The sequence below is a fragment of the Pleuronectes platessa genome, chromosome 11, assembly GCF_947347685.1.
Source record: "Pleuronectes platessa chromosome 11, fPlePla1.1, whole genome shotgun sequence".
Lineage (NCBI taxonomy): Eukaryota > Metazoa > Chordata > Actinopteri > Pleuronectiformes > Pleuronectidae > Pleuronectes > Pleuronectes platessa.
In genome coordinates, this window is record NC_070636.1 from 1936747 (window position 1) to 1956814 (window position 20068).

General features: G+C 46.4%; 1 protein-coding gene across 2 annotated transcripts in view; it reads right to left on the minus strand.

Moving 5' to 3' along the window:
* Nucleotides 1–314: 314 nt before the first annotated feature.
* The window catches only part of LOC128451209 (protein jagged-2), a 43972-nt gene continuing 24218 nt past the window's right edge, over nucleotides 315–20068 (minus strand). The window contains exons 6-26 of one of the 2 annotated variants that reach the window (XM_053435008.1): nucleotides 17591–17721; nucleotides 16920–17039; nucleotides 16709–16822; nucleotides 16191–16304; nucleotides 14696–14812; nucleotides 13800–13846; nucleotides 13126–13299; nucleotides 12885–13035; nucleotides 12635–12799; nucleotides 12130–12243; nucleotides 11736–11849; nucleotides 11122–11235; nucleotides 10887–11003; nucleotides 10164–10191; nucleotides 9046–9131; nucleotides 8373–8486; nucleotides 8105–8220; nucleotides 7721–7981; nucleotides 6606–6737; nucleotides 3505–3664; nucleotides 315–2893 (exon numbers count right to left, since the gene is read on the minus strand). In XM_053435008.1, the coding sequence (XP_053290983.1) occupies nucleotides 2388–2893; nucleotides 3505–3664; nucleotides 6606–6737; nucleotides 7721–7981; nucleotides 8105–8220; nucleotides 8373–8486; nucleotides 9046–9131; nucleotides 10164–10191; nucleotides 10887–11003; nucleotides 11122–11235; nucleotides 11736–11849; nucleotides 12130–12243; nucleotides 12635–12799; nucleotides 12885–13035; nucleotides 13126–13299; nucleotides 13800–13846; nucleotides 14696–14812; nucleotides 16191–16304; nucleotides 16709–16822; nucleotides 16920–17039; nucleotides 17591–17721 (2995 nt within the window). In that variant the 3' untranslated portion in view covers nucleotides 315–2387. The remainder of the gene's footprint in view (nucleotides 2894–3504; nucleotides 3665–6605; nucleotides 6738–7720; nucleotides 7982–8104; nucleotides 8221–8372; nucleotides 8487–9045; nucleotides 9132–10163; nucleotides 10192–10886; nucleotides 11004–11121; nucleotides 11236–11735; nucleotides 11850–12129; nucleotides 12244–12634; nucleotides 12800–12884; nucleotides 13036–13125; nucleotides 13300–13799; nucleotides 13847–14695; nucleotides 14813–16190; nucleotides 16305–16708; nucleotides 16823–16919; nucleotides 17040–17590; nucleotides 17722–20068) is intronic. The other variant, XM_053435009.1, reaches the window with a different exon arrangement.

Sequence of the window (20068 nt, forward strand, 5' to 3'; positions counted from 1 at the left end):
TTCGAGAATCAGAAGTTCGACTGCTTTAGCAACAGTAATACAAAGGGGCGGGGCTTAACAAAGGGTCAGGTACGAGGACATTAGCAACAGCCAATAAGAATCCTACATCTTAAAATATGTTACTATTAAAAAAAGACAAAAGGAAATAAGCTTTGGTATAAAATACTTTAATAAATAATAGGATTGTTCTAAGAACAAACAAAAATTCCACTAACAGACCAAGACTTTGACCAAATTTTGTACAAAGTAATTACAATGTTCTGCACATTCAGCCTCTGGGGGGGGTTATAGACATATTGAAAACAACGTTCAGACACTGATGACAGTTTTTTTAATGCTGAAGTTTTCCTGTTTGTTCTTCGGGCAGAAACAGAAACAGACTCTTTACGAACTGCGGACAACAACCGACAACAACCGACAGAGACAACAACTTGTTCCCTTCATTACACCAGGGTCGACACACGGGGAGAGGCGGGGCTAGAACACAGCCAGGAGATTCACACCACACCCCCTTTGTCTGAGATTGGGACTGCGATCTTGCTTAAGGGCACTTGGGTTCGGGGGGTTGATTTCCGTCACAGGGAACTTCCATCGTGCCATTTGGAGTCCCTAATAAAAACTTGCATTTTTCAAACATTGGACTTTTGAACTAAACTTAACCGTTACAAAGATGGGAGGGAATAAAAGGAGCCGACATGTGATGCACCATATTTATATCCTATGTCTGGGAATGTAAAATGTTGACATGTGACTCTGGACAGTGTTGGAACATGGAAGTGAACCAGTTGTTGCTTTAGTCGTTTTCAGTTGAAAATTAAAGACGAAACATCTGGAACCAAATTTCAAAAGGGACAAAAACAATAAAATGTGTCAGTGAACAGGAACAGTTGAGACGCACACACATTGAGTCGTATGTGTTGAGTTCTGGAGGCGCTGCTGCTGAGGAACAGGAGCCTAACAGTGTTTTTAATATTTAAATACATACAAACAGCCTGTGACATACAAACATGAAAAGTGTTTTGAAATAATTCTCTGTGTTAATAACCTGTGAGGACGTTTAGATGCTTTTTGGAGAGTTGTGGGTGAAGATCAGACCGTGAATTATATTTTGCTCTAAATATTAAAATCTTGTTTCTTGGCCCTTAAGACTTCAGGTTTGTACGTAGGTGTAAAAGGGCTTTTTAAATAATGTGAAACAGCTGTTGTGCGGTGGCACTAGGTTTTAAATCTGAAAATGGAGAGGACTGTTTTTTTGGGGGGGGGGGGGTTCTCTGACTCCCCCCCTCACAACAAACACACTCTTTGTCTCATTAACAGCTGTAACAAATGATCACAACACATCATGACGAACAATGTGTTTTAGTTTCAAACCGACTCTGGACACAGTCCGAACATCTGGAGGACATCTGTCTGAGAGTCGACGGACACAAACGGAATGACATCATTAGAAAAAAAAACAACCACAAAAAAAAAATCGTATTCTTTAGAATAACTATGATACAAAGCATCACTTAAGTTACTAAACTCAAATATACACAGCCATTTGTTCATATTTACATTTGTACATCACAAAGAAAAATAACCTGTTGCATGAAGAGTTGTTACGAGGACGTCTTTCCCTTTATACGTATTTAAAATCTGCTAAAAGTCCACAGGAGGAGAAAGAGGAGGGAAATCAGGACCAAGGCACTTTTCTACCAAATACTGAAAAATCTTCTCGTTGACTCGCAGGAAGCAGTGACAAGTATTTTGAAAGGGTAAGAACCTTTAACACAAAATGGAAAAGATGTTTATGGATGTAAACAGAAAACGTCTCATGCCAAATATCATACAGCTGATTCTCCTTTTCGAAAAACTTAAAACGTATATAAAACCTTTTTTTTTTTTTCCAGTATTATTTGTTTTTATAAAAAGACGTGAAGACAGTGTAGAAAAGGCCCGGCGCTCTGGGCTAAGGCAGACGGGAACTCAACGCACCGAACAGAGGAAACAACGTGAACAGCTGCCGGCCGATGTCGTTCAGTTAAATCTCCACGAGAGTCGTCGTGAAGTCAAACAGAGAAAAGATAAAATCATCAGTGAAGAGAAAAGTCTTGATTCCAACAGCGTCGATGGTTAAAGTGAAATCCAGAAAAATCCAAAAGCGTTGATGTTTATTTTCCGTTTCTTTTATTTTTTTTCCGGTTGTTTTTCTGTATTTTCGTTGTTGGTTTTTTTGGTAAAATTTCGCCTCCGAGCCGCAGACAACAAAGTTAAATAATGTTTGACGAACAAAAATAAAAAATTAAAGCATCTGTAATCTTCACTTTTGGTGTTTTTAAGAGTTGAAACGTCAGAGACACTGAAGACGTCTCAGTTTGAGTCCTGTGTCTCAGGAAGGTCCCTCCTCACACATAGTGGTCATTAATGTCCTCGCTGAGCTTGGCGGCGTTCAGGTTTTTACACCGGTTGTCCTTGGGGCTGTACGCCGTCCGGTGCGGCGCCTTCACCGGGGCGCTGTGCGTCGTGCAGATGACTCCGCCCTTTCCCTTCGTCCCCCTGTCCTGCGCTATGGAGCATTTCTGAGACAAACACTTGTCCCCGAGGCCCAGCGCCCTCTCCTCGTCTTCCTCCTGCTCTTCCTCCTCGTGCACCCCCTCCTCCTCGCCCTCCGCCCCGTCGCACGTCCTGTCCGAGGGGCCCATCAGTTTCTTGCACTCGTACTGAATGTCTTTGTCCCGGTTGTCTTTGAGGGCGTAGCTCGGCAGCGTCTCCAGCTTGTTGTTGACCGGCCTGTCGGATCGGGCCGCTCTCTCGCGCTCTTTCTTCCTCTTGCGGTTCCACCAGACGCAGACCACGATGCAGAGGATCCACAGGAGGCTGAAGACCACGCACAGCACCGGGACCAGGTAACCTGCAGGAGAGCGTCACAGGAGAAGATATTCAACACAGATATTATCCACAGAATGAATCCAGGCTCAGGCTGTAGCAGAGGAACATGTGTACGAACATCTCTCTCACATGCAGCAGATTCCAAATATCAGGTTCAAGACAAGTTCCACTGCAGCTTAAACTGTGAGCTCTGTGTGGACGGTAACAACTTTATGGTTTCTAGAGCATGTGGCACTCAGCTAAACAGTGAAGCTGTTAGAAGTTAAGGATCTATTATGTTTTATAGATTCTTTCGTTGATTATGAAACTGGCAGGACAAATTCAAAATGGCGGCTGCCGCGGTCACATCGACTCAGACATCATCAGTTTGTCTAAATTTTCTAAATCTACTCAGTTTTACTAAGTTAAACATTTTCAACTCAGAAAGGCAAATTATTGTAACATCTAACAAGAACATTTACACAAACGTAAAGTGTTATTATGCTAGCTTAGTTCCCACAGGGTATCTTTGAGGAGCTGCGCTAACAGTTTCCCCCAAGTTTCATTCTTTGTGCTAAGCTAAGCTACACACGTGACAGGTGAAGTTTGCAGTAAATGCAAAACTAGATATGTGAATTTAAGCGTGGCACTCACCAGCAGGAGGAGATTTCACCAGCGTCTCCACTTTGACCTCCACCACGGCCAGCATGACGGTGCTGTTTTGGCGTTTGGACAGAGCACCGATGATGGCGCTGGCGGCCTTTTGGATCTGTCCACGGTCGCTGTCCTCGGATCGCCCGTCCTGCTCAAAGGACTGCAGGGATGAAGGGAGAGAGAGAGGGAGAAAGACAGAGAGAGAGTGAACTGTTTGTTGGTAAAGTTTTATCCGAACCCAGATCGTGGATCGTGATCTGAGGAACCTTTCACCTGATGTTCTGGTCTGAACGTGTGGAACAAACAAGGTGTGAAGCTCCTTAACGACACCTGAGCTTTGAGACTGGGAGGATTTTCCTGAGCTACGATTGATCCAGAAACAACAACAAACCATCAAAACAATAGTTGTGTTAGTTTGTTGTACAATAGTAAAAGTCTGACCCCGAGTCTCCAAGAACAAACACAAAACCCTGAAGCTCTTATCATCTGAATCCAAAATACTCATGAACAATAATGTGAATAAAAGACGACTTGTAGGGAATGACGGAAATGTGCAAGACCACCAGTTGTAGTGAAGAGTCTGACACACACACACACACACACACACACACACACACACACACACACACACACACACACACACACACACACACACACACACACACACACACACACACACACACACACACACACACACACACACACACAGACACACACACACACAGACACACACACACACACACATGCTCGGGGCTATGAAAGAAGATAAAGAGAAGAAAAAACACATTCATGGTTTGAATAAAGCAGATTCTCATCCTAACATCTGGCAGGCTGCGGAGCCCCCCCCCCCGGAGACAACAGAAGGTGGAGTTAATTGCCTAATAAGGTTCTGAGGGTGAGAGCAGCGAGGTGGTGGGGGGGTCGGGGGGATTAGCTGTGTGCTGTGCAGTTCAATTAGGACAAACAATGGAGAAGAGCCCAGCTGTGCTGCCGCTCGGCTGGAGACTAACACTCCTCTTTTCTTCTCCGGAGGAAATCAGCCGCTCGTTCACACACCTCTGAACCCGCCTCCCGGGATGACTGACAGATCGCACCACAGACACGGGGCTGCACTGACAGACACACACACACCGAGCAACACACACACAGGATGCAGCCACGTTCACATTTAGCTCTAATACTGTGATCGGTGTCTGACGGCTGAGACGCTCGAGTTCCTCAGTGAGAACATGATCGTCATCATCCTCCAGATGAAGAGCTCGACCAATAGACACGCAGCATGTGACACACCCCCTCTGACTGACGTGACCACAACCAAGAACTGGACAGAAGCTCGATAAAGATATGAACACATGACCTTTAATAATTTCTCCTCTGATCAAACCAGCTTTGATTTGATCATAACTTTATTAACACATATTTGAGTCTCAGCAGCCGTTTGTGTTGAGGCGACATTAGTGTCATGGTCCCACAGTGTGAACCAGAAGATTCACAGACGTCTGCTGGCTTCAGAAAATGATCAGAGACCATCGATCACTTTATCTTGTGTTTAAACAGATGTTGGAAAAACAGTGGAGCTGAAGAGACAACACACACAACCACATGTTGGAAGGATTCAACAGGATCTTCAGGATTCAGTTTGTTTTTGGTTCTTGTGTTTTGGGGATTTAGGAACAGGAAAGAGATGCAGAACCTCCCCCCCCCCCCCTCATTGGTTTATGTTCTGTCACTGACTGTAACTGCATCGAGCCTCGTCCTGTTTACACCACATCGAACAGCTCGTCTGAACGTGGCTTCCAAGCTGCTCGAGCATCTCCTCGTTTTCCTTCCAGCCCACGAGTCACAGCCGGTGCGACTCCGACTCCAAACAAACCCAACGCTCCTCGCTCGGCCTCCAACATACGGAACCACTTGTTCCCGGCGTGGCAGCAGATCAGCTGCGTAGTTTACAAACACACCTCGGGATCCTTTGGCTGAGAATAAGTCGATATAACGATTTCACCCACACTTGGAAACGGACGCTGACGCTCCTGAGTGGGAGTGTGGTTTCTTATGAAAGCCTTGTTGTGGGGATTGAGTGGATGTCGGGCTCGCCGCTCCTCTTCCTGTATCTGCCGCTCACGACAAGCCTGCAAACATCACAGGGACGAGATCTAATCCCCTCCATTAAGAGCTCAGAGCCCAGAAGTGACTGATTTCCCCCGAGTGTGGGTGGCCGAGAGCGAGAGAGGCAGGGAAAGAGGGAGAGGTGAGGGCGAGTCGTAGGGAAGACGGCAACAAAGAAAAGAGTGAGGGAGAAAGAAAAACAGAAGAGAGAGGAATGAAAGACGGGAAGGTGAAAGAGACAGTAAGAAGGAAGACGAATAAACAGGAGGAGGAGGAGGGAGAGGAGGAAGAGGAGGGAGAGAGGAGACAGATCAGCAAGGTGAAACGCTAAATCTCATCCAGATGTTAAAAGCCTCGAACGCCTCTCCCTCTCTTTTCTTTACTCCCTTTTGTTTCTTCTGTTGTTTGAGTAAAAGAGGAAAGAAAGAGAAATTAGAAGGTTAAATTAAAAGGTTGAGATTTAACAGCTCTGCTCTGGAAACCATTTGCAGCGTTGAATTAAAAAACGATTTCATAAAGTGGGCGAAGGAAAGAGGGAAAGTGTTGGAGAGACGGAGAGAAGGAGAGACAGAGAGAAGGAGAGACGGAGAGACGGAGAGACGGAGAGACGGAGAGACAGAGAGACGGAGAGACAGAGAGGCAGAGAGAAGGAGAGACAGAGAGACAGAGAGAAGGACAGACGGAGAGACAGAGAGACGGAGAGACAGAGAGACAGAGAGACAGAGAGACAGAGAGGCAGAGAGAAGGACAGACGGAGAGACAGAGAGACGGAGAGACAGAGAGACGGAGACAGCGTCTGAATCTGTGATCTGAGGCTTTAACAACTTGACGACTTGATGAAAATCCCAAAGTCTGATGGACGACACGTTCTGAGGAACCAGTGTCATGACGGTTCCAGAAGAGGATACGTCCTCAACTGTGAGACCACCTGAAAGTGTGTGTGTGTGGGTGTTTGTGTGTGTGGGTGTTTGTGTGTGTTTTTGTGTAATAATTACCATGGCCACCTCCACGGCGTCGCTGTTGGAGTAGGACAGGTCACAGAGGATGAGCAGTGCTCGCTCCTCAGCCAGCGTCTGAGTGACGGGGAGGTACCTGAGCTCCGAGCAGATGTTCTCGACAGTGGTGCCCTGCAGACACACAAACACAGACACACACAGACACACATTAGTATCTGCTCTTTGTAATTCTAACCAGGACTAACGAGAAGATTCACAGTTGCTCCTCTAGTGTCTCACAGCTGTTTCCACCTCCTCACACCGACTCCCGGGAAGTTCTACAATTGATTTAAAGATTTTTTACCGACACTCTTCAGGCTCCATGTTACACATCTGATCTTTGATTCCCTACGCACCCGCTGGAACCTTGAGATACAAGGAAGCTACGAGTGACACGATGATGTATCACACACTGAGAGGAGGAACAGGAAGCAGCGGAGCTCTGCTTTGTGTACAGGACCTCCTGATGTTGTGTGTTTCAGGCAGCGGGACATCTGAAATCACTTTCCTCCCACCCTGGGTTGTTAACATTCGATAATTCGAGCAATTATCAAGAGTTAACAATGCAGGGTGGGAGGAAAATGACTTCAAATGTTCTGTTATGACATGAAACATCAACAAGGACGGAAAAGACTCGATGACGCTGGTGGAACTGGGTTTGCTGGTGGTTTTCAAACTTCTCCCACATTGAGATCATGCAGATCTGTTGGCTGCAGGAACATCAGGCTGATAAAACGTCTGCATCTAAACCCTCTGAATAACATCTCTCTTTGATATGAAATACTAAAACCACAACCCTTCATATTTTAAGAACGACCTCATTAAATTTGACGTTTAAAGAATAATTTTTTATTGCTGGACTCGTTTAATTCAGCTTTTAAATTTTATTTTTATTGCCCGAGGAGAAGGAAAAATTATAATCTGTCAAACTGTGACTGCTGAGTAGAAACCACAGAGCAGCTCTGTTCGGGTGGAAGACGATCCTGTTTTCAACCCCCGCTTGGTTTTTATCGTTAATTCCATTAAGTGTAAAAAAGAAAAAAGACCCATTAAATATATTAAACCAGAGAAATTCAGTTAATATTTTGAAGCTTCACAAACAGAACCTCTCTTACCGGCGGCACTTTGTCCTTTTTGAAGATGAGCGTGATGCGAGCACAGCTGTTGTCGAGATAACCGCTGTTGGGCTCGCACTGCGTGTGCAGGGGTGTGGGGGGGTCGGGCGTCGAGCACACGCCCCACTGGTTGCACGGCGGCGAGAAGCACGTGAGGAACTGATGCTCCACACACTCGTGGCCTCCGGGGCAGGACGGAGGGGGGGCGTCCGCGGGGGGAAGAGCCTTCGGGAGGACGCAGGGCCGGCGACCGCACCTCACCTGGAAGAGCGAGGATTCACTGCTTTAACTTTCTTTATCTAACATCATCATGTTGTTTGTTGTTGTTGTCTCCTCAGTCACATGACTCGACGGAGGGGGCTTTGGTTCTGGAGCTTCACTGACCTTAGAACAGCGAACGTGTCCGTCGAGACACTGGCAGGTGTTACACTCCTCCTCCCACCGGCTGCCGTGAGGGAACTGCAGCCCAGCGTGACGACACGACTTCCCGAGTCCGATGACTGGAAGGAATGGAGGAGAGGGTGAGAACATGAGCACAGCAGGAGATCCAGGGAAGCTCCCCTGAAAGTGACGCCATGCTGGAAGAGCCCGAGCTTTAACACTGAGCTGGAAGAAGCAGCTCTAACAGAACTAAAGGATAAAGTTTGCTCACACTCTTGACAGCGAGGTCCAGCGTGTCCCGGGGGACAGACGCAGCGGAAGGCGTTGATCTCGTCCATGCAGGTGGAACCTTCAGCACAAGGAGACGACTGACACTCATCTATGTCTGAAAGAGAACCAGCAGAGGAACGTTCAGTAAACAGCTGCAGGAGAGAACTCACTTAAATCATTTTGAAAGGACAGTTTAGACTAAAGAGATCATACGTGGGAAATAAATTCATCTTCTCAGCTACGTTGGAGAATGTTGAAAAAAGGATTTTAAAATAAGAAGCATCTGGAAAAGCTTCAGTGTCTTTTCAGGAACCGAGGAACTCCTTCTCTCTGTTGCAGAGGAGAAACTGATCTTTGAGCGATTTGAATGTGAGGGAATCCAGAGAATCTCTTTGGCTTCACACACTTCAAATGGAACTCTCTGGTGGTGAAAAGGCTTTTCTGGAGAGCTTTCTCTCATGAAGGCCGCGGGAGAGCGCCCCGACCCGTCTGACGGACCTCAGCTCTGACCTCGGATCAGCGCGGAGGCGAGAGGTTAAGACCGTCTTCCTAAAAGGCTTCCTAATCTGTCGCCCTGAAACAATCGGCTCACGCTCCCCCATCGCGGCCTTTCACCTCTGACCCCCCCGGCCCATCTGACCCCACCCTCCCCTCCGGTTCCCAGGGGGACTCACTTATGCGGCAGTCCGGTCCGGCGAATCCGGGGGCGCACTCGCAGCGGAACCAGTTCACGCCGTCGACACAGAGGCCGCCGTTGTAGCTGCGGAGGAAAGAGAGAGGAAGAAGTGAGGATGACGAGTTTGTGCAAATATGAGACACAAAGAAACTGAAGAGAGAAAACTTCTTCTGAAGAGAATCAATGAAAAGCAGGAAAAGACTTCAGATGAAATACAGTTGTTCACTTTGTTAAACTCATAACAAAAACACAAACACAAACTCTTCTTGTTTTTCAAGTGTGTTAAACATGTTTGTGAAGTAACACAACTTCAACCGACTTATTTGAATCTGACTTTCAGGTCTTTGAGTTGTTTCATGTTTCTGACCCCTGATCTGTTTTCTTAAACTCACGACAGACACTTTACGTCTGCGTTACAAGTGCACACTATACGTGCCTGCAATGCATCATGGGTCTTTAGTGAGGTGGTTCTGTCTGTCGTCCTGAGGGACAGACAAACTCTCTGTGGGACTTTTCTCCTGCAGAGTTTGCAGAGGCTCCGTTTGAGTGGCAGCCGACTGAAGCTGATCCCAGATCAATGTCCAGACTTTATATGTAAATCCCTCCTGACCACATACTGAGCGACCCCCCACCCCCCCACCCACCACCCCTCACCCACACCTCCACTCTTTACAGCTCCCCCCAGGTCGAGGAGGGTGAATGGGCGAGCGGGGAGTCTCTTCTCTCTCCTGCCCCCCCCCCCTACTCTGCCTCCACCTCCTCCTCCCAAAACCAAAACCACCACTAATCCACCTGTCAGTCATTGTAGAGGAGGGAGAGGAGGACAGAATGGGGGAGGCAGTGTTGGGGGGGGGGGGGCTTTTGTCCAGGGAAGCCTCTCTGATCCAGAGACGCTGTCAGGGGACCCCCCCCCCCTCATTTTTTACATCTCTACATTTTGTATTACTTTCGTTAATAAAATAAAATACATATAATAAAAAATACATAAAAAATTTCTCAAACGTGAGTTGATGTTTTTTAAATGTCTTGTTTTGTCCGACCATCATTAATAAAAAAAAAAACGTCATCATCATTCACAACCACTAGTTTTCAGTAGATTAATGAAGTGAATCTCACCAGGGATGTGGATTACAGTCATCGACATCTGCGAGAGAAAGAAAGTCGACTAATCAGTATCAGGTACATTTCACTGAAGAGGAATTCATAATAATGACTTTTAATTCAATATTTCAAGCATAAAAACCAAAAGAAAAGGAAACACAATTGTTAAGAAATATCACAAGTATCACAACTTGACTTAAATCCTGTGTATTGTTCTGTGATAGTGTCAAAGTAAAGTGAATAAATCTGATGATGCAGTCATACTCTGATTTCCAACCTGTGACTAGTTCTCAAGTCAGCATCAAACTTTATTATCCCGCATATAGTATATTCATATTTATCTATTTTTATATATTTATCTTGCTCATAGTTCTTATATCATACAATACCTGTTAATGCTGTACTATTCCATATTTATTTCTTACTGTACATATCTATTTATTTACATTTCACTTTAAATACGCACAATACTCTGCACTTTACTGCCTTTTTTTTTGCACTTCTGGTTAGATGCTAAACTGCATTTCGTTGTATAAGTACTTGTACTGTGCAATGACAATAAAGTTGAATCTAATCTAATCTAATTCGTAATAATAACAGAAAAAGACACGTGTACCAGAAAATAACATGGAGCTAAAGTGAAGCCTTTTTGTTTCAGGTGATTATTCTTTCACTGTTCAAAGTGTTTAGAAGCTCAGCTGATCCCAGGTCGGTCCCTCAGCTCTGATGTTCACGTACTCTGAGCGCAGGTGGGTCCTTTCCAGCCGTCCCTGCAGATGCACGTGAAGACGTCTCCCCCCCCGACACACGTCCCCCCGTTCTCACAGGGACCCGAGTCACACGTGCTGTTCTTGGCTGCGAACACAACGTGAGGATGTTTGTTAGTCTCTGACCAGGTGGTAACAGGGTCACGTCTCATCATCACAGTGTTATGGCTCTGAAGGTAGCAGTGGGAGTGCAGTGGGCTCCTGACCTGTGTTGCAGGTGCTGCCCCCCCAGCCCGAGGGGCAGCTGCACAGGAAGGAGTCTCCGTGGTCGTAGCACGTCCCCCCGTTGCTGCAGGTGGTGGAGTCGCACTGGCTCTCACCTGGAGAAAAAATACGTTTCAAACATTTGACTCGGCGCCAGCGTGAAGCAGCGATTACTTCAGGCCCACAGCAGAGTTCAGAGGCGTCGTGAGAGGGGAGAGAGACAAGCCTGCACAGCCGCCCGAGAGGCCATTGTGCTCCACACAGGAGATTAACAGGCTGAGGTAGCGAAGACAAATATAAGACCTGACATGTTGAAGAAGACGGAACGAGAAGACAAAGACGCCACTCACGAGAGCTTCGTTGGCTTTGTTTCATTTTTACTTTCCTCTGATGTGTTTCTGCATCGATGCCAATGAAAATAATCTTCTGGAGCTTTTTATAATTCAGCTATTTAGACACTGATACACTGAGTTTCTCTTCCTGTTCACTTTAAAGACCTGTTGCCAACCAAGGGTCACGTGCTCATACATGTATTCTCATTGAAGCATTTAACTTGTGCACGTACAGAACACACAGATTTCTTCACATGCTTAGAAACACACGCGTGTGGACTTACGCGAGTGGCAGGTCTTTCCTTTCCAGTTGTCCACACAGTTGCAGTAGAAGTCGTTGAGCAGGTCGACGCACTGGGCTCCGTTCTGACACAGGTTCCTGTTGCACTCGTTCACATCTGGAGCATCAAACAACCAGTCAGCACAGTGATCAGGTTATAGATTATAATATATTGATTTGACCGGCTCACAATAGAAAAATATGTTCCCGATGTTCTGGAAGCAGGAACGTAACTCAAAGTTTGAGTTAAGACAGTTTTTTACTGTTATATCGGATATAGAATATGTAAATAAATATTATACAACTCAAATGAAGTATAACATAAGTCACAGTATCATCTGCAAATGTGCACGAGGACCACTGTAGAAGGTTTGAGTGAGTTTTTGGAAACCACTCACCGACATCACACAGTCGGCCCTCCCAGCCGCTGGGGCAGAAGCACTGGAAGGAGTTGATCCCATCGATGCAGGTTCCTCCGTTTTTACAGGGGGACGACGCACAGTCATTAATATCTGCAGACAAATAAAAGGACGGATATTAACTGATGTTTGAGGTTTAAATGCACGAAGATCACAAAGGCTCATTTCAGAAGAAACACGTCCTTCTAGAAGCTTTGGAGAAAAGTGAATGTGTTTGTTTGAGTTTGAAAACAACATTTTTAAAAGTGTCCTGTTCGGGTTAAAGAACAAAACAAACAAAAAACAACAACAAAGTGAACTGTTGTGAAGGATAATCTCTCTCACTTCTCCTCTTTCCCTCCCCCCGCTGTAAACTGAGCCCAGCCAGCGATGCTCGGTGCGTCTGTATTACTGTACGAGTGATTCCCAGTGATGGTAACTGCTGATAAATATAGTCTGTGTGTGTTTGTGGCAGTGAGTGTGTGTGGAGCTGATGGTGACTCACTCTCGTGGCAGTAGGTTCCGGTGAATCCGGGCTCACAGGAGCAGCTGAAGTTCCCGGCCGGCAGACTGATGCAGCGGCCGTGGGGGCCGCACACGTTGGACGAGATGTGCCACACCCTCTTCTGGGTGTCGTTGGTGGCCACAGCGACCGTGCAGCTGTCAATCACTTGGATCAGAAAGGAGACGGGATCAGCAGGAATGTCTCCAGATGTCTTATTATAGAGCAGAGGATTGTCCAGGAGCCGTGTTACCTTGACACTGGTTGGTCTTGCAGTGGTCCTTGAGCTCGGAGCAGGTTTTGCCCTCGTAGTCGTCGGGGCAGCTGCAGTAGAAGTCGCCCGTCACGCTGTGGCACTGGGCCTTGTTGTGACACGGGCTCGGGCTGCACGGGTCGTTCTGCACCTTCAGGTGGAAAACACAAAGTTAACACACAACTGTAATGTGCAGGCGTTAGCACAGTGTGTGTCTTCACTCGCCGGATCCAACCCGCACCTCACAGGTCGTGCCAGCGAAGCCTGGAGGGCATTCACACATGAAGCCGTCCAGCAGGGCGTGGCAGCGGCCCCCGTTCCGACACGGACTGCTGGCACAGCGGTTCCTCTGAACCTCGCAGTGCCGGCCCATGAACCCCGACTGGCAGACGCACTGGTAGCCTCTGGCAACCTCCTGCAACAGAGACAAGGATTTAGCAACGTCTCAAGATCCAAAGTGTCAGAGATGAGATGAGACAAAGTGAAATCAATCATGGAGAAAGTTCAGGCCCCAACCACAAATCATTCACATTTCTATCCTCTCACTGCTGAAGGCTCTTAATGCATCGTGCTGAGTTCTGATAACAGATTTATCATCCGGGCTATTTGGTGCAGTAACTATCAGTGGAGGTATTTGGACTTTGGACTCTTGGTCTGACTTTTATTTGACTGGAAAGTTTATTTAGTGTCAGTGAAAATGTTTAAGAGTTTCTTCCAAATTCAAAACTTCACCATGAAGCTGGAGAGAAATTTGAGGAGCAGCAACAGTAACGTGTTTAACAGGATGACATTTTATAAATCACTCTTTAATGGCTGAATTTAACAAATAGAATATCCACTTCTGAGAATCCCAAAACAATATCTGAACAAATCTGAAGATATAATTCTTCAGATTTGATCTTTTCAGAATCTCACCTTGCAGGTCCCTCCATTCTCACACTGTCCGTGGCAGCTGTTCACATCTGAGGAGAAATCACTCTGATTAACTCACAAACTGGGAGGTGGTCAAATGAATGGATGCTGATAAACATGCAGCTGCTACAAGAGCGTGGTTAAGGAAACCAAAGCAAAGAGATTCATGCCCAGAGGAAGAAACACTAGAAGCAGATTCAGGTGCACGTGAGTTGCGAAAAACGTGCAGTGAAACTAAACTACTGACGCTTGACAGTTAAAACACAAGCTAAAGGAGAAGAAGGTTTGAATCCTGGAGCCTAGAGGAGGAAGTGAAGGTGTGGAAGGTTCAAACAGGAGTAAAGAGGTACAACACAGGAGGAGGAAGAGATCTGAAGCTCAGCCCCTGGACTAGCTTAGCTTTTCTTCCACTAGCATCACAAACCTAAAGTAAATCTGGTTTTAATTCACTTTAAAACCAAGAAAATCATTAAATCTAGCACCAGACTCGACCATCAGCCTCATGGGGCGCTGGACAAACGTGTCTGTGGTTGGATCAATAAACAGAAAACTGGTAAGAAGTCATATCTGATCAAGAAAAGGGTGTTTTGCTAATTTTCAATATTAGCTTGGTATCAGAGCTAAATGATTTTAATTCAAACAACAGAAAGTTTAAGAACCTGCTATACTATACTACTACTTATCTGTGAAGGTTGTAAGTGATCCAGGTCATGGTATCATCAAGTTGTACAACTGATACTACTACTACTACTACTACTACTACTACTACTACTACTATAAAAAAATACTCTGAGCTACAGACGCTAGTGGAAGTGAAGCTAGCCAACAAAGAGGGAGGGGCTGTGGCAGCTGGAAAGAAGGTTGAAGTCTAATGATTGTTTTGCTGGATTGATACTGACTGATGTCACAGTTCTTGCCCACCCATCCACGAAAGCAGGCACAGTGATATCCACCAATCAAGTTTTTGCAAGAGTAAGCATTGAGACAAGGCTTGATCCCCGCACACTCATAAACGTCTGCAAAATGGAGACGAGAGACACAGAGAGAATGAATGAGAGCGTTCAGAGGCCCCGTCACCAAGCTTCACCTCCGTCCACCTGGGACACACACGGCCTCGGGTACTTTCATCTCATATCTTTCATATGTTACATCATTATAACCTCATCGCTGCATCACAAACACGTTTTTTAAAATGCCTCTTTTGCAGTATTTCACGAGTTGTTCACTTAATTTCATTTCCTTGTGCAGTCGGAGTTCTAATTAAACGAGAGATGCATCACAGAGCAGAACGTAATGTCTCTAATGTGCATATTTATCATCGTGTGAATGCGACTGGATTCAAAGTCGAGCGACTCTAATGGCTTTTAAACGACTCAGGGTCTTTTGCAAATATGTGAAATTACAGTTCAGCTTCCATCGCCCCCCCGCCCTGCTCTATCCTCACCCGCCCCCCCCTCCCTCAGGGTTAATGTCTCTCTATTGCATTCCCTGGAGGCCGACCTGTGGCATTCCGAGTGGTCAGTTTCAGAGGCTGCTCGCCGTGCTCACTATAAACCCACACAGTGCATTAATACTACTCCCAGGAGGTAAGAGGCACCTGTTGGCCGGCTGAAATTAAACACCCTGAGCCCTTTCCCAAAAACCCAAGCTCAGAGCCAATCCACCGCCCCCCCCCCCCCCCTGTCCCGCTCACTCCCAGGTACCACCCGGCTCCCTGGGGGGGGAAGCTCTCTGAGAATAACAGAATCCGTAACACAAGCCCCTGAGCTTCGGGTGCTGCACGCACATGTTTACAGGTTATAAAATGTTTCCTGGCTGAAGTCAAAGAGGGTGAGGCTCTGCTCGGGTGCCGCCTCACCGTAGTGTACATACCCCCCCCGCCCCCCCCCCCCCCCCCGCCCCTGTCACGCCCAGTCTGGAGCCAAAGATAACCCCCCGGCAGAGTATATTTGGTCCCAAGGCTAGCAGTTGCCAGGCGGGGGGTTATTTTTAGCCTAACTCAAGTCACCTGGCTCGAGTTGCAGATGCTACACGGTGAGAATCTCCGTTTGCATGCGTTTACATAAACACACACACATAGAAACACTGATTTAGAATTAGTGACCGTCCTGCAGTCACTGGTCAAACCACACAACCGGATAAACAAACGAGTCGGATCACAAAATGAAAAGATGACTTTAGACGCACGTCAAACTGATTAGGTGCAACAACACTTCATCCAACATGCAAATATCACGTGGTTTCAGAATTATACAAATATGCATTTCCAAATGTCCCTACACAAATTACCTTGAAAAACACTTCCTGCAGATATTCAAATGAGCTATCGTCTCTCTTTACATTACGTTACATTATTACATTATGATAGTTTGGTGATTCGATTTGGAGACGTACCGATCTGGCAGGTCTTTCCCGTCCACTGTGGTGGACAGAGACACTTGAAGCCGTTCTCCAGGTCGATGCAGGTCCCGCCCTGAGCGCAGGGGCTGGACGCACATTCATCCGTGTCTGAAACGTAAACAAGGCCAATGTCCAACATCACAACCACATAGAAAACAACCTTAGACGTCTCTGTGTCTCGTGTCTACTTTACATTCTGGTTGTATATGTCGGATAGTGAGAAAGTCGTATGTGTCAACAGGTTTCTTCTGAACTGTCGATCAATTTATTGGTGAAACACTGAAAGATTATTACAAATTTGAGCAGAGCTACTTCTAGACACTGACTCGTTATCAGAAAGCGATGTGATTGGCCGGCCGAGCCCTGGCTACCTCGTTAGCAGGCTAACTTCAGTAGAAGCTCACTGCTGCTGCTCACAGATGTTAATGAGTAGTGGAATGAAGTTTGTCAGATTGTAACAACAGCCCTGATGTACAGACAGCTCCTTGAATGTGATCTCTGGAGCATCTGACCTTTAGCGCAGGTCGGCCCGGACCAGCCGGCTGGGCAGTGACACTCAAAGCCTGATGGGACCTCATGACACGTCCCTCCGTTGGCGCAGGGGTTGGACACACAGGCGTGTTCCGCTGCAGAGGAAAGTCGAGAGAAATCGTTAGAATTCATCCACGTCTTCAGGGTGTGAACTCGCTGTGACACCCGGACCTGGAGGTTTTGAACTCTCACCGATCTCGCAGTTCTTCCCGGAGTATCCGTCCGGACAGGCGCAGCTGTACTCGTTCGGCTCATTGTTCATGCACGTGCCTCCGTTCTTACAGGGCCGGTTGGTCCCGCAGTAGTTCAGATCTGCACAGAAACTCAGAGTCAACCTCGGCTGTTTGACGTCTGCAACAACAGCTTCTCACAATGACATGTTGGTATGTTTCTACCAAAACATCTGATTGTGGGTTAAATATAAATATATTCACGGCAAATGTAATTTTTCTGCTTCTTGACCAATCACTGTGTGTCCTCGTGTGACTGAGGTGGACCATTACTGAAGCATGTTTCCTGGTTCACTGATTTTAAAGTCACACTCTAAACCTGCAGGTTTTTGGTAATGTGGTTTGGTTCCAGGCACAGATCGGATTCAGTTCCTTTTTATACGGTAAGAAAAGCAAACGAGTTATGAAAACGATAACAGTGACGATAAAGTTTGAGTTAAATTTGTCTGGTTCATGTGACTGTGAACTATTATAAAGGTGGAGAGGGCAAAAATAAACATCATCGTCATCTTAGATTAGAAACCAATGGTCCACGATTCTAAAACTTAAAATCAATGGATTTCTTACATCCTCAAACAAATAAAAACTCGACAACACAACATGAGATGACAACATTCTCGTGACGTGACCGACCTTTGTCGCAGAGCAGGCCGCCCCAGTTCTTCTCACAGGTGCACTGCCAGGGCTCGGTGCAGGTCCCGTGCACACAGCCGGGGTACGGCAGACACTCGTCACAGTACGGACCCTGCCAGCCGTAGTTACACCTGCAACACACAGAGGGCGGGGGGGGGGGGGGGGGGGGGGGGGTTAGTTGGTTTTATTTGACAGGACAGAGTCGAGCCAGAAAAGAGGAGTTGAGAGAAGTTGCAAAGAGTCGGGTCAGAACCAAACCTGCACCCGAGCCTCCCTACATTAGCCGCCTCCTAATTTCTGGTTTACTTGGTTTTCGTACTCTTCTCCTTCCTTTTTTTCACGCCTCTTCACTTCCATCAATCCTTCCACTCTCTGTTTTCTTCATCAAGCTTTAATCACATCTAAACTCTGCTCCTCTTCACTATCAACCTGTTTTCAGACGTGTCTCCTGGAATCTGGACGTGAGGTGAACAGCACATCCGCCCCGCCGTTCAAATCTCCTCGTCTTTCCAAGTTCACGTTTCCTTTACATGTTCTGCCCTTTTCTCACTCACTCAGATATTTTCCGGACATTATTCAGCAAACTTCAGTAATAAATGTCCAGACTTCACTTTGGTGTGTCTGACATTTCCTTTTTTAATTTCCCCCTCAGGGCTCAGATGCTTGTACCACCAGTGATAATCAAACCCAGGTCACAGAGAGCAGAGTTCAGAGAGGCTGCATCTGTAAAACAGATACCTCGTATATCACAAGCACACTGACAATGTTGTTCTTTACAGCTGCAGCCCGAGGGAACATCAGCCACACAGATTCACTTAATAACGCAGGAGGGGGTGGGGGGTCATAAAGACACAGTGAGAGTTAAGTTGTGATAACAAACAACTCATTTAATACACTGAGGAGCGCTTGATGTGGATGATAACGTGCCTGTGTAACATCCCCCTGGTTAACATGATGAATGGAGCAGGAGCCAGAAACAAAGAAACACTTTCAAACCACGTCAGTGCTTCAGAAATGAAAAATAATTAAAGACACAACGAGCAGAAAGGTTCAGGAAACACAGGAGAGCTGCTGGAGTTTCTCTAAATGTCACCGCAGTCATCTGTTGGACAACATGTCTTCATCAAGGTGAAGGATGTGTTCGCTGAGGCTGCTAATTTTAGGGCAGCACAGTGCCAGCACACATTCCTGTGCTGTGTGTGTGTGTGTGTGTTTGTGTGTGTACTGTTGTGTTCCTACAGTACATTCACTTTATTTTTTTTAGCCTGTTGCTCTGCGACACATGGCAAAAATCTCTTTCTGTCATTCCTGGATTCCTAAGAACTAAAGAACATGAAGTAGAAATTGAGTGGAAATCAACAAGTTGAAATAAGTTTCTAAATAATTCAAAGGTTATAGCACAAGAAACGAGAAAAATTGAATTAACAAAATCCATTTAAAAAGGTTAAATTCTAATCAAAACAAGCTGAAATTAAAGTTGTAACTTTTTATATGTAATGAAGCTGTAGCAAATCGTTTTTTCGTGTCAAGACATGAAAGCTGATGCAAAATAAATCATTTAAAAAGTTCCAACAAACTCAAAATACTTGTAATGTTCTGATCAATGCTCCAGAAAATTGAATGTTAATTTAAAAGTGTCATGAAGCTCCAGCTCCAGACATTCGTGTTTCACATTTGCTTCTCCACACTGAAGACGAGAGGAGGCTCAGCCAGGACTCGAGTGGAGGTTAAAAGAAAAGCTGTTTGTTTTCTGCAGTTTCTTCTGTTGTCGTGTGCGTGTGCGTTGTGTGTGTCGTGTGCGTGTGTGTCGTGTGCGTCGTCTCTCCGCCCGCTTCCTGTGTCGTGAGCTCGGTCGAGGTCAGACTTGGAATGAGCGGCGGGTTTGTGGAGCGAGGGTTAGTCGTCTCGGAGGGGAGGCCAGCGCAGGGTTAGCTAATCTGTTGGTTTATGGCAGCACTCTGTTATTCCAAGGCCAGTGGTAACCTTGCCCCACCTGTCCTGTCATTTCTCTGTCGGGGCTATTTTAGGATGCATCCCCCCCCACCAACCCTCCACTGCCTCCCCTCCCCCTCAGCCCGGCTCACAAGCACTTCAAAATGGATGCCGACCAAACATCGTAGCAGCAGTGATATACGGCTGTGTAGTGAGCGCTAATGTGCTGTAATGTGCTGCAGTGCACTGGGACCAGAGGCTCCCAGTGCCACTGGGATCAGAGGCTCCTAGTGCACTGGGACTGGGCCCTGAACCTCAGTCCTTCTATGGAACTGAACAATGTGAGGACTGCAAACTGTCAAACACCAGCAGGTGGAACGAAGTGATCAGGTTGATCTGGTTTAACTCTTGTCTGATCACTGGTTTGAATCAACATTTCACCAGGTTTGCATCCTCTCCGCAGGTTCTCTGGTTCTCTGGTTCTCTGGTTCTCTGGTTCTCTGGTTCTCTGGTTCTCTGGTTCTCTGGTTCTCTGGTTCTCTGGTT